This window comes from Scyliorhinus canicula, chromosome 8 (genome assembly GCF_902713615.1).
Source record: "Scyliorhinus canicula chromosome 8, sScyCan1.1, whole genome shotgun sequence".
NCBI classification, from domain to species: domain Eukaryota; kingdom Metazoa; phylum Chordata; class Chondrichthyes; order Carcharhiniformes; family Scyliorhinidae; genus Scyliorhinus; species Scyliorhinus canicula.
The window spans coordinates 81,790,743-81,803,785 of record NC_052153.1 but is presented as its reverse complement, the minus strand read 5'-3'; the positions used below and the strand labels follow the sequence as shown (position 1 = coordinate 81,803,785).

General features: G+C 45.3%; 1 protein-coding gene across 3 annotated transcripts in view; it reads right to left on the bottom strand.

The window, feature by feature from the left end:
- LOC119970356 overlaps nt 1-7,567 on the bottom strand; it is a 94,519-nt gene extending 86,952 nt beyond the window's left edge. The window contains exon 1 of one of the 3 annotated variants that reach the window (XM_038804829.1): nt 7,461-7,567. Coding sequence is in view for 2 of the 3 variants with exons in the window: in XM_038804826.1 (XP_038660754.1) it covers nt 7,496-7,516 (21 nt within the window). In the remaining variant the exon portion in view is untranslated. Of the gene's footprint in view, nt 1-1,112; nt 1,182-7,460 lie in introns of those variants that run through there. The other 2 variants (XM_038804826.1, XM_038804828.1) reach the window with 2 other exon arrangements.
- Nucleotides 7,568-13,043: the final 5,476 nt, after the last annotated feature.

Sequence of the window (13,043 nt, the reverse complement as noted above, 5' to 3'; positions counted from 1 at the left end):
AACGGTTCAAGAAGGGAAATTAGGGATGGTCAAAAAGTGCTGGCCTAGCCAGCGACATCCACATCCCATGAATGGAAAAGGAACCTCACATCTGCATTTCATAGCTTTCACACACTGTCGGTTATTCAAAAAGACAGCCACATTATCCAAACAAACTGTACTATATTCTCTGACACAGTTTCATCTCTCTTGCAGGATAATCACTGGAGGTGAAAGGGCATAACTGGCACAGGTGCAAATCCTTACATCCATGGATGAGACAGTATTCTCCTTGGACTGAAAGGACAAAAGTGGAAATATCCTCTCCACGTCCACTCTGTCCAGGCCTCAGTATTATTATGGGCCAGGGTTCAGAGAACACTAAAGTTATATCATAGAGTTCACCTGACCCACAACTTTTAATAGATTTTGGTTATGGGGAGCACAAGGCCCCACTTTACAGGTGTGATGCAGCAGAGAACTAAAAGTATTTTAAACCAAAACAATGGGCGCGATTCTCCGCCCCCCACGCCGGCTGGGAGAATAGCGGGAGGGCCTCCCGACATTTTTCACGCCCTCCCGGTATTCTCTCCCCCCCCCCCCCCCAACGCCCGATCCACGCCACGAATTGTCGCTCGCCGTTTTTTACCTGCGCTTGATTTAGAGGAAGCTTAGAAGCAGGATCTCCACCTGGTAAGATTATGAGCACAAATGATTTGTAGCCAGGGTGGGGTATGGGGGAAGGGCAAAGATCATGCAGCTGCCAGGTCCCCACAGGGCAAGGTCACATACAGTTTCTGCTGCAGTGAACATCCAATGGGACAGGCTACAGAAAGTGATTGACGGGTATGCACAATATAATGCTTGATGCCTGCAGCAATGTCAAAGACTATGAAGCAACAATATCTTTGCACAATGTTCTATGCCAATTTTGGAACCTATTCTTTCCAGCATTGAAGTAATAATCAGCACCATTAGCATGCTTGCGCCCACACATCTCTAGGCTGTGGCAAGAGCACAGTGAATAGATCCCGTTGCCCAGTACTTTGCTGTTGTGACTCAAATGCAGCTGATGCAGCAGACTGCCAGGAAATTAAAATATCATGAATGCTACCATGTTACCAGGCACTGACCTGCATGAGTGCCTGAAAATGGTCACACACCAGCAGGATGTTGAGGAGGTGGAATAGTTTTCTGTTGCGGTATATCTCAGAGTTGACATACAGCATCGTAAAGTGATCTGTGTGCAGCCATTGGCACACTGCATCATGGGAAACCAGAGATCTTTGCTAAGCTGCATCTTTGTTCAATCTGACTGTTGCTCTCCGGCAAAAAAGAATGAAATGTGGAACAGTTTCTTTAAATAGACTTTCTGGAACATTGGATGGCAATTTGTGAGATGTTGCAAATATCTCCAGCTCCAGCCGAGAAGAGGCATAAATGTTTGTTGGCACAGTCACTGGATCCTTGCCTTGTGGTTGCAGTTTGGCTGCAGCATGTGACAGATTTCAGTGGGGACAGATGTGAAACATGCTATTCCTCACGGAGGGTGAGGTAAAAGGATTGCCCTGAACACCTTAATGGAAATCCTGAGATCCTTTCTCCCCTTCCTCTTCCCTCTTTGCTCCAATTATGCTGCATCGATATCAGTAAGCAGGTAGTTTGTTGAGAATCTTTAAAGTGAGGATAAAGTCCTTCAGTACATGCCACACAACTTTCTTAGACTTACCAACTTTAAAGAAGTCTGGAAAGAACCAAACACAAAATCACAGCAACAAGAAGAAATGAATCAGCAACTAATCTGAAAGTAGTTGATGATTTATTTAAAGCACTCGTAAGGTCAGGGTGGACCGAGTCATTCCATCTGCTGAATGCTTATTTAACCATGTGTGATTAAGAAAGGGCATTAACTGGACCACTGAGCTTCAAAATGGCAGTGCTGATGTGTCCTGCCTACTCAGCATACTTCTGCAGAATGCTTACTGTGCGTACACAATGCATTTGCCACAGACTACACCTGAAGTGCATGCGCATGCTGCAGTTGTCACTTTGAATCTCTTAAGGTCACTTGTAGTGCCAAAGAAATTCATACTAAATATTTCCATGCTGACAGCTCTTTAAGCACAATATCATCAAGGTGGTGTTGTAGTGGTATTATCACTCGATTATAAATCCAGAGACACAGCGTAATGCTTGAATTCCTCCATGGCAGATGGTGGAATTTGAATTCAATAAAAAAATCTAGAATCAAAAGTCCAATGATGACCATGAAACCATTGCTTTGATAAAAGGGGAGGCGGTGATATAGTGGTATTGTCACTGGACTAGCAAACCACTGCTGATGGTGAAATTTGGATTCAATAAAAATCTGGAATGAAAAAAACTCAAAACGTTAGCTCCAATCTTTCACCACATGTGTTGTCAGATCGGTTGTGATTGTACAGCATTTTCTGTTTTTGGTCCAGATTCCAGCATCCACAGTAATTTGCTTTGATCTTATGAAACCTTTGTTGATTGTTGTAAAAACCCATCTGGTTACTAATGCCCTGCCTTCAAAGTTTCATATTAACTATGTTTTTTCATCTTTAAAATCATTATTTGCAACACCCCTCTGAACTTAACTGTCTTCAAATATTTTAAAATATCATGTTCTCTATTTCACCCACTCCTGTGTTAAATAAAAAACTTAATAATATTTCCCATGTTCAATTATGTGCTTTTCCAAGTTGTAAAACCTTTTAGTTCCATTTGAAAGTTGGGAACTGTAATCCAAACCCTAACCATCACCTAATGTAAATTGCAACCCATGTCGTATTTACCTGCAGAGAATCCAACTTTGCCCTATTCACTTCAAGTGCCTCTTTTTTACACCTCACTACTTTGATGTTTTAAACTCTGTAGGCAGTCATCAGTCACACATCGACACACAATCACAAATCTGCTTCCCAGAATACCACAGTAAACCTAAAAATATTAACAAACAACATTTTAATCACAACTCTGGGTAAGGATCTTCAGTGTCCATCACCAAGTGTGGTTCAGTAGCACTACTGCAGACCGAGTTGGCTGAGTCCTAAAGGACTGGGACTGCAGCAGGTTGTGAGGGAACCAACAAGAGAGAAAACATATTTGACTTCATTTTCACCAACCTGCCTGCCACAGATGTATCTGTCCATGTCAGTATTGGTATGAGTGACCACCACACAGTCCATCTGGAGACAACATCCTGTCTTCACATTGAGGATACTCTCAATCGTGTTGTGTGGCACTACCACTGTGCTAAATGGGATAGATTTCGATCTAGCAAATCAAGACAGGGCCAACATGCGATTCTGTGGGCCATCAGCTGCAGCAAAATCGTACACAATTGCAATCTGTAGCTTCATTGCCCAGCATATACCCCACTCTACCATTACCACAAAACTAGGGGATTAACCTTGGTACAATGAAAGTGTAGGAGGACACGCACGGATAAGCGCAAATTATATTTAAAAATAATGTCTCGACCTGGTGAAGCTACAACATAGGACTACTTGCATGCCAAACAGCAAGTGATAGACAGAGCTAAGCAATTCTACAACCAATGGATTAGATCTAAGTTCAGCTGTCCTGCCATACCTAGTCGTGAATGGTGGTGGACAATTATTCATCTAACAGGAGGAGGAGGTTCCACAAATGATGGGGAGCCCAGCAAATCACCTCAAAAGGTTTCCCATGTTCAATTATGTGCTTTTCCAAATTGTAAAACCTTTTAGTTCCATGTGAAAATTAGGAACTGAAATTGAAACCCTTACCGATCACTGAATGCAAATTTCAACCCTTGTCTTATTTATCTATGGAGAATCCAACTTGGCCCTATTCACTTCAAGTGCTAGCAGCACAGCACAGGACTCGGATTCAATTCCAGCCTTGGGTAACTGTCTGTGTTGTGTTTGCACGTTCTACCCATGTCTGCATTGGTTTCTTCCAGGTGCGCTGATTTCCTCCCACAATCGAAAGATGAGCAGGTTAGAGGAATTGGCCATGCTAAAGTGCCCTTTAGTGTCCAAAGACGTGGTTCGGTAGAGTTATGGGGATAGGGCAGGGGATGTAGGCCTAGATGGAGTGCTCCTTTGGCGGGTCAGTGCAGACTTGATGGGCTGAATAGCCTCCTTCTGCACTGTAGGATTTCTATGATTTCTATGATAAAGCATTTTCAATAATCTGTCCGATGGCACAGTAGCACAGCGGTTATCACTGCTGCTTCATAGTGACCGGGGCCTTGGGTGACTGTGTGTGAAGCTTGCAGGTTCTCCCTACATGTGGCATATGGAAAATAAGGTGATTTGACCATTCTAAATTGCCCTTTAGTGTCCAGGGATGCGCAGGCTAGGTTACGGGGTTAGGGTGGGCAAGGGGGTGGACCAGAGTAGAGGGCTGTTTCAGAGGGTTGGTGCAGACTTGATGGGGTGAATGACCTGCCTCTTCACTTTAGGGGTCCTATGATTATATGAAAAGTACCAACTTGGCTTCCTCCTGAGGTCCCCAGCATCACAGATGCCAGTCTTCAGCCAGTTTGATTCACTCCACATGATATCAAGAAATGGCTGAAGGCACTGGATACTGCAAAGGTTATGGTCCTGACAATATTCTGGCAACAGTACTGAAGACTTATCTTCCAGAACTTGTCACGCCCCTCGCTGATCTGTTCCAGTATATCAACAACACTGACATTTACCTGGCAATGTGGAAAATATTCCAGGTATGTCCTGTGCACAAAAAGCAGGACAAATCCAATCCAGCCAATTCTGCCCCACCGGTCCACTTCTGATCATTGATAAGGTGATAGAAGGTCATCAACAGCACTCTGAAGCGGCATTTGCTCAGCAATAACCTGGTCAGTGTTTGGTTTCCACCAGGGTCACTCAGCTCCTGACCATTTTACAGCCTTGGTTCAAAGATGGACAGAGGTGATGATCTCAAGAGCTAAGGTGAGAGTGACTGCCCTTGAAATCAAGACAGCATTTGACCGAGTGTGGTATCATGGAGTGCTCGAAAAACTGGGGGTCAATGGAATCAATGGGAAAACGCTCTGTTAGTTGGAGTCATGCCTGGTACAGAGGAGGATGGTTGTGGTGATTGGAGGTCAATCATCTCAGCTGCCGGACATCACTGCAGGAGTTCCTCTGGTTAGTGTTCTAGGCCCAACCATCTTCAGATGCTTTATCAATTACCTTCCTTCCATCATAAGGTTAAAAATGAGGATGTTCACTGATGATTGCACAATGTTCAGCACCATTTATGACTCCTCAGATATTGAAGTAGTCAATGTCCAAATGCAGCAAGACCTGGGCAAAACCAAGGCTTGGGTTGACAAATGGCAAGTTACATTCATGCCATCTTCAACTAGAGAGAATCTAACCATCACCCTTGACATTCAATGGCATTATCTTCACTGAGTTCCCAACTATCAACAACCTGGGAGTTACCAGAAACTCAACTTAAATACCATGACAAGAAGAGCAGATCAGAGGCTTGGAATACTACGGCGAGTAACTCACCTCCTGACTCCTCAAAGCCTGTCCACAATCTACAAGGCACAAGTCTGGAGTGTGCTGAAATCATTTTCACTTGCCTAGATGAGTGCAGCTTCACAACACTCAAAAAGCTTGACACCAACCAGGATAAAGCCATCCTCTTGATCGCTCCCCCTTCCACAGCATTCATTCTCTCCACCACTGACGAACAGTAGCAGCAGTGTGTACCATCTACAAGATGCACTGCAAGAACTCATTAAGGTTCCTGAGACAGCACCTTCCAAACCCACGACCACTACCATCAAGAAGGATAAGGGCAGCAGACACATGTGAACACCATCACCGGGAAGTTCCCCTCCAAGTCACTACTCATCCTGACTGAAATATATATATCACTGTTACTGAGTCAAAATCCTAGAAATCCCTCCCTAACATCACAGTGGGTATACCTAACCTCATGGACTGCAGTGATTCAATAAGGCAGCTCACCACCACCTTCTCAAGGGCAATTAGGGATGGACAATAAGTATGGTCCTTGCCAGTAATGCCCGCAAGTCATGAATGAATTTAAAAATTCACCTTCTCTATTTAATTTTCAATGTTTTATTCATTTGTTGCCTGTCCCCAACTGTCCTTGAGAGCAGTTAAGTGTCAAGCCCATGGCTGTGGACCTGGAGTCACATGAAGGCCAGACCAGATAAGGATGGCACGTCTCCTTTCTGAGAGGACATTAGTGAATCAGATGAGATTGTATGGCCATCAATGATAGTTTTATGATCATCATTACTGAGATTAGCTTTTAATTCCACTGTTTTTAAAAATAAATTCAATTTAAATTCCACCAGCTGCCATAGAATCAGCCTGGGCCTCTGGATTACCGGTCTAGAGACATGACTACCACAATATTTCCCCTGAATAACAATTATGTGCCTATCTTTACAGTATATTCTCACCCCAACATTCGGGTTAGTAGCATCACATAAATATAGGTTTGAGATTACTAATTTTGTCTCCATTACCACTGATGCTTTTGGTCTGTGTTAGAATAATGTAAAAACATATCGATACTCTGACATACACTAACATAATTGAATTAATGTATGGAAATGCCTTTTGATTCTTGTGGCGCCAACAATTATACTCAAAGACGAGAGACAAGTATAATAGAGGCTTTATTGCTGTGCGATGCTATTCCTCCATCTGCAACTGTAGACTAGGGTCTGAGTGACTTACACGCATATTTATACACAAGCTCCCTGTGGGCGGAGCTAGCCGGCAGGGGCTTACCGGAGGAACCTGTATTACAGGTACAGCCGTACATCCCCCTACTGCAAGTACACATCACTACAGTGGTTATATCACCACAATTCTTTTCATATTTCATTGGTTTTTTTTGACTGGAAGATTTTACTTTTCCTCTTCCAAAACCCTAAGTTTGACCCCCCCCCCCCCCCCCCCCCAGTTTGTGGGCAGCTTTCTCCAACTGTTTCTCGGTCGTCGACCGCAATATCTAGGTGGTTACACATTTGTAAGCAGAGACCTATGTGAGAGTATGTGTATATGTATGTGGGTCAGTGAAATGGTTCACGCTGTCTTTTGTGTTTGTAACATTTAGAAAGCACATAAACCAATATCCCTCGTCCCAATGTTATTCGTGTGTTTTTGTTTAAAAAATAACTTGAATTTAGAAGCACAGCAAAAACTGGTATTTTGCTGGCTTGAAAAATACAAACATTCGTAAACTTGAGATGGACTTGAGAGGTGGAGAGGAGAGGCAAATAGAAAATCTAAAAAGTCTTTCCTCGTCCAATAGAGAGATACAGAAGTAGAAGACAAAGCGATTGGAGCAGCAACAGCTAAAAACAGACAAAAGAAAAACTATATTTTCTGACTTAATATACACTATTATCACAAGTTATTATAAATGCCACTAGAAATGTTACATCTATCCACTTTGTTTCTCACTCTCAATAGTCATTAGTTAAACGTTAGTGCTATACCGACTCCACAGCATCACCCATACAAGCTTTTGGCAAATTTGATGTTGACAAACGCTGAGAACTGCCTGTCTGTTCAGATTTAACCCAGACTCAATCTGTCACTGCTGAATTTACCACCAGCCTGCGCGCTCCCATCCAAATCAACCAATCAAGCCAGAGTGTCGTCACAATCAAATCTTTCTCGCGCCCTGTAACTGCCCCCGCCGCCAGTTCAATGGTGACCCAGAGTCACAGTTGTTAGATACACCAGTTCTGTTATTGACGTTTGTTCTTGATATTTTGTTATTATAGTTGCTGTAATCTAACGAGAAAAGGGGAGGTATTTGCAGCGAGATGTAACGCCGTAGTTCACCGATTAATTTAATTGAAATTATAAGGAAAGGTGAAGTCCCAGTTTCCAACCTTCCACGGAAAACCCGGACAACCGCTTGAGGGCCAGCCAGGTAAAATGCGGGGAACAGCTCAAATTGTAACTGTGATAATCCAAATTATACCCCTGAACTTCTACCCTGAGAGGTGGATGCCTGGTGGCATCGCAGCATTTGCATTGCTTCAGGCGAAGCCGCTGAATGGATTGATAATCTAGATATAAATCTATAACTGCTTCCCTAGCCACACAAATTTAAAAAAGGAAAGGTGGAACAATCACAATATTGTTCTTCTTCCTTGATTAAAAAGAGTTCAGGCTTTTGGTTATGAATCTTTTGTTGCTCAATTCGTGGTTGACTTCTGCATTAGAACTTTTGACTTTTCAACTTTTAAGAAAATGTACATCGATTTTAAATCCCTTCTGGAACTCAGACAGATCTGGGATATAAATAATAAATTAAACAAGAACAACCAGGATTTGTTAAAAATGCAATATTTGCTTTGCCACTTGCTCAGTAAATCTTTTGCAGTTTAAACGGACAGGGAAATGTGTTAATGGTACTTGCATCATTGACTCAAAACCCAATCGCAGTGTTATGTAGTTATATTCAGTAACTGAGGGTGGTTTGGTGGGGCAGTGGTTAGCACTGCTGCCTTACAGCGCTGAGGACTCTGGTTCAATCCTGGCCCCGGGTCAATGTGGAGGTTGCACATTCTCCCCGTGTCTACGTGGGTTTCATCCCCACAACCCAAAGATGTGCAGAGTAGGTGGATTGGCCACACTAAATTGCACCTTAACTGAAAAAAATATATTTGGGTACTCCAAATTTATTTTAAAAAAATATTCAGTAACTGAATCCATGGCAGGATTTGATTTAATAATTTGTATGTCAAGAAATTTAGCAAAAGCAAAGCATCGAAATATGAGGGAATATTTGAGCAGCATTCTGAAATAGGAACTTTTGAATGAACTTGCTCCATTTCTATTACACAGTGGCTAATGTTCGCCAAGAACAGGTTGAATTTTTTATTTCAAAACCAAGCAATTGGAAATTTAAGAGAATTGTTTCTGCGTCATTAAATATTTACTTGTTTTGGATAATGGATTCAAAAGCCAATATCCAACATTTAGAAATCAGTCATTAAGACAAAAGCCCACATTTTTTTTGTGGTATTATTGGGATGTAATGGCAGCAGGCGACTCATGATCAAAACTCAAATTGGTCAAAATCTGTTGCCCTGACTTCCGCTTGTGACCATGGAGTGATTGATCATATAAAGGGCTGTTCCTGTTCAAAGTCACAGAAAAAGGCTCTTTTTACCCAGATCCGGGTGGAATTTTGATAAAAAGGCGTCGGTGAATGTTAGAGGAGTAGTTTACCCCTGGAATGGCATGTCTTCTGATCACCGGACCCGGCAGAAAACAGTGAGAGGTTTGGCTGGAAAATTGAAACAGTCTTGTGCTTCACAGATAGTCTCTTCCAGCATACAGGCGGGGGAGGGGCAAGCTGTAAGGCCCCACCCAGATACAGGAATTGATGACTTTTATCAAGGAGGAATTCCATAAACAGAGGAAAGAAATGCATGAGGATCATGCAGAGGCCATTGCAGAAGCTGTGGCACCCCTGAAGAGTACTCTGGAGCGGATGGAGAAGTGTTTGGAGGTGCAGGGGTCACAGATTCGGGAGATTGAAGGAGTGATCTCGGACCACAGCGATCGTGTGGTGACTCTGGAGGCGGAGGTGGGGCTCCTAGGAGACCTTTGTAAAACGCTGAGGGCAAAGGTTAAGGAGCAGGAGAATACCTCAAGAAGACAAAACCTGCGAATAGTGGGCCTGCCTGAAGGAGTGAAAGGTGTGAGTGCCACAAGGTACATCTCGAAGATGCTGGCGGTGCTGGAGGCAGAAGGGGTGCTACATAAGGCACCTGAAGTGGACCGAGTGCATAGGTCTCTGAGGCAAAAGCCTAGAACTGGGGAGCGGCAGCGGGCGGTGATCGTGAGACTCCATACATTTGTGGAGAAAGAGAAAATTCTACGGTGAGCCAGGGAGAAGTGTAGCTGCGACTGGGAGGGAAATAACATCCGGATTTATCAGGACATCGGAGCCGAGTTGGCAAAACAGCGGGCAGGTTTCAACAAGGCCAAGGTGGTGCTGTACCGGCGGCAGATCAGGTTTGGGGTGCTCTACCCGGCAAAATTATGGGTGACGTTCGGAGGCCGGGAGTATTATTTCGAGGCTTCAGAAGCGGCCGAAGACTTCATTAAGGAGCATAAACTGGGGGAGAACTGAGTGGGCAATGCTTGGGAACCAGGGTACTGGCACTATGTAATGGTCAGGAGCATGTTTGAAGTGGGTGTAGGGATTGGGGGATTTTCGCCTTTTTTTGTAGGGGGGGGTTTCTATTCAATGTTGAGATTGTAAGGAGTTGTAGGGGTGAAAAGTTAATGTGGGGATGGATGTTCCCATCCCCCCCTCCTGTTATGGGACTGTTTGTGTTTAACATCTCTTTGTTTGCTTTTGGAGAAGGCTACCTGTAGTTCAGAAGAAGTCCTTGTTTGGGTGGGAGAGGGTAAGGCCAGCAGGAGCCCTTCTTCTTTGAGGTGAGGAGTGAGGGGAGGGGGGAGGGGTCATTAGGAGGTGCCTTTGGGCAGGGGCAGCCACGCTAGCAGGTCATGCTGGTAAATGGAAGTGAGGTAGGGGAGGAGAAGGCCAAGAGGGGTGGTACTTCTTCCATCGGGCAGGAGATACAGAAGTCTGAGAACACGCAAGAACAGACTCAAAAACAGCTTCTTCCCCACTGTCACCAGACTCCTAAATGACCCTCTTATGGACTGACTTCATTAACACTACACCCTGTACGCTTCATCCGATGCCAGTGCTTATGTAGTTACATTGTATATCTTGTGTTGCCCGATTATGTATTTTCTTTTCTTCCCATGTACTTAATGGTCTGTTGAGCTGCTCGCAGAAAAATACTTTTCACTGTACCTCGGTACACGTGACAATAAACAAATCCAATCCAATCCGGGGGAGGGGGGGGAAAGGGGAAGTGGGGTGGAAGAAGGGGAAAAGCGGGGGGGTGAAGGAGGTTGAAGGGGAAAAGCGGGGGAGGTGGGGTTTTTGCGATGCGGCAGGGGGTGAGAGATGACATGGTCAAGGACGAAGAAAGGGGCCATCTGGGATGGGCGAGGTACAGAGTGGAATTAAAGGGGCAGGAGTTAAGTGGGGAACATGACGGACGGTAGAGGGGATTGGAGGCGCAAGCCTCCAGTAAGGTTGGTAACATGGAACGTCCGGGGACTGAATGAGCCGGTTAAAAGGTGGCGGGTGTTCGAGCTTGAAAGCGGGGATTGTCTTTTTGCAGGACGCACACCTCCATGTGAAGGACCAGGTTAGGTTAAGGAAGGGGTGGGTTGGGCAGGTTTTTCACTCGGGGGTTTGATTTGAAATTGAGGGGTGTGGCAATTTTAATGAGCAAAAAAATGGGATTCGTGAGTGCGAAGGAGATGAGGGATCCAGTTGGGAGATATGTGATTGTGAGTGGGGTATTGGAAGGGGCACAGGTTATGTTGGTAAATGTGTATGCTCCAAATTGGGATGATGTGGGTTATATGAGGGGGTTGCTGGCAGCAATCCCGGATTCGGCCACGTACCAGTTGATCATGGGAGGAGATTTTAACTGTGTCCTGGAGCCAAGGGTGGATAGATCGGGCACCAGGTCGATGGGTAGGGTACGAATGGCAATGGAGCTGGGGGGGGGGGGTTAATGGAGAGGATGGGTATGGTGGATCCATGGCTCTTTCAGAACCCAGGGAGAAGGGAGTATTCCTTCTTTTCACACGTCTATAAGGTGTATTCGAGGATTGATTACTTTGTAGTGAGTCGGGAGATGTTAGTTGGGGTGGAGGGGGCAGAGCATGCGGGGGTAGTTATCTCGGACCATGCACCCCAGGTGGCTGGATATTCGGTTCAGTACGGGACGAGAGCAGAGGCCAGGGTGGAGGTTTGACTCGGGGTTGCTGGCGGATGGGAGGTTTTTGTGATAAGGTGCGGTTGGTGATAAGGGATTATAAGGGGCTGGTTTAGCTCACTGGGCTAAATCGCTGGCTTTTAAAGCAGGCCAGCAGCACGGTTCGATTCCCGTACCAGCCTGCCCGGACAGGCGCCGGAATGTGGTGACTAGGGGCTTTTCACAGTAACTTCATTGAAGCCTACTCGTGACAATAAGCGATTTTCATTTTCATTTTCATTTCATTTCATTTCATTATGTGGAGTTCAATCACAATGGGGAGGTGTCAGTGTGCATTTTTAGGGAAGCACTGAATGCAGTGGTCCGGGGAGAAATTATCTCATTTACGGTTTGTGTGAATAAGGAAAGGAGGGCGGAACATGACCGTCTAGTGAGCGAGATAGTGGAGTTGGACAGGGAATATTTGAGGGTGCCCACCATGGAGGGATTGGCGAGGAGGAAAAGGTTGCAGGGGCAATTTGACAGGCTGACAACAGGGAGGGCTGTAGGGCAACTGCGTAGGGCAGGAGGGGTACAATACGAGTATGGGGAGAAGGCGAGCTGCATGCTGGCGCACCAGCTGCGGAGGGAGGCTGCATCCAGGGAAATATTGAAGATCCGGACTGGGGCTGGGGATGTGGTGTCAGAGCCAGGGAAGATAAATGAGGCATTTAGAGAGTATTACCAGGGACTTTATGAGGCAAACCCAGGAGGAGAGGAGGGGGACATGGGACAGTTTCTGGACGAGCTAGAATTTCTCCAGGTAGAGGAAGCAAAGAGGCAGACGTTGGAGGAATCTCTGGGGCTGAAGGAGGTGTTGGATAGTATCAGGGGTATGAAGTCGGGGAAGGCCCCTGGGCCGGATGGGTACCCGGCAGAATTTTATACGGAATTTGTGGCGGACCTGGCACCACATCTGTTGGGGGCGTTTAATGAAGCGCTGGAGAAGGGGGAGTTTCCAGAGACGATGATGCAGGCAGTAATCACACTAATCCCAAAAAAAGGGAAGGATCCGGTCGAATGTGGGTCGTATAGACCCATATCACTATTGAACAGGGATGTGAAAGTATTGGCTAAGTTGTTGGTGGGGAGGATGGAGGATTGTGTCCCGGGGGTGGTTGCAGATGATCAAACAGGCTTCGTGAAGGGCAGGCAGCTCGCGAGTAAT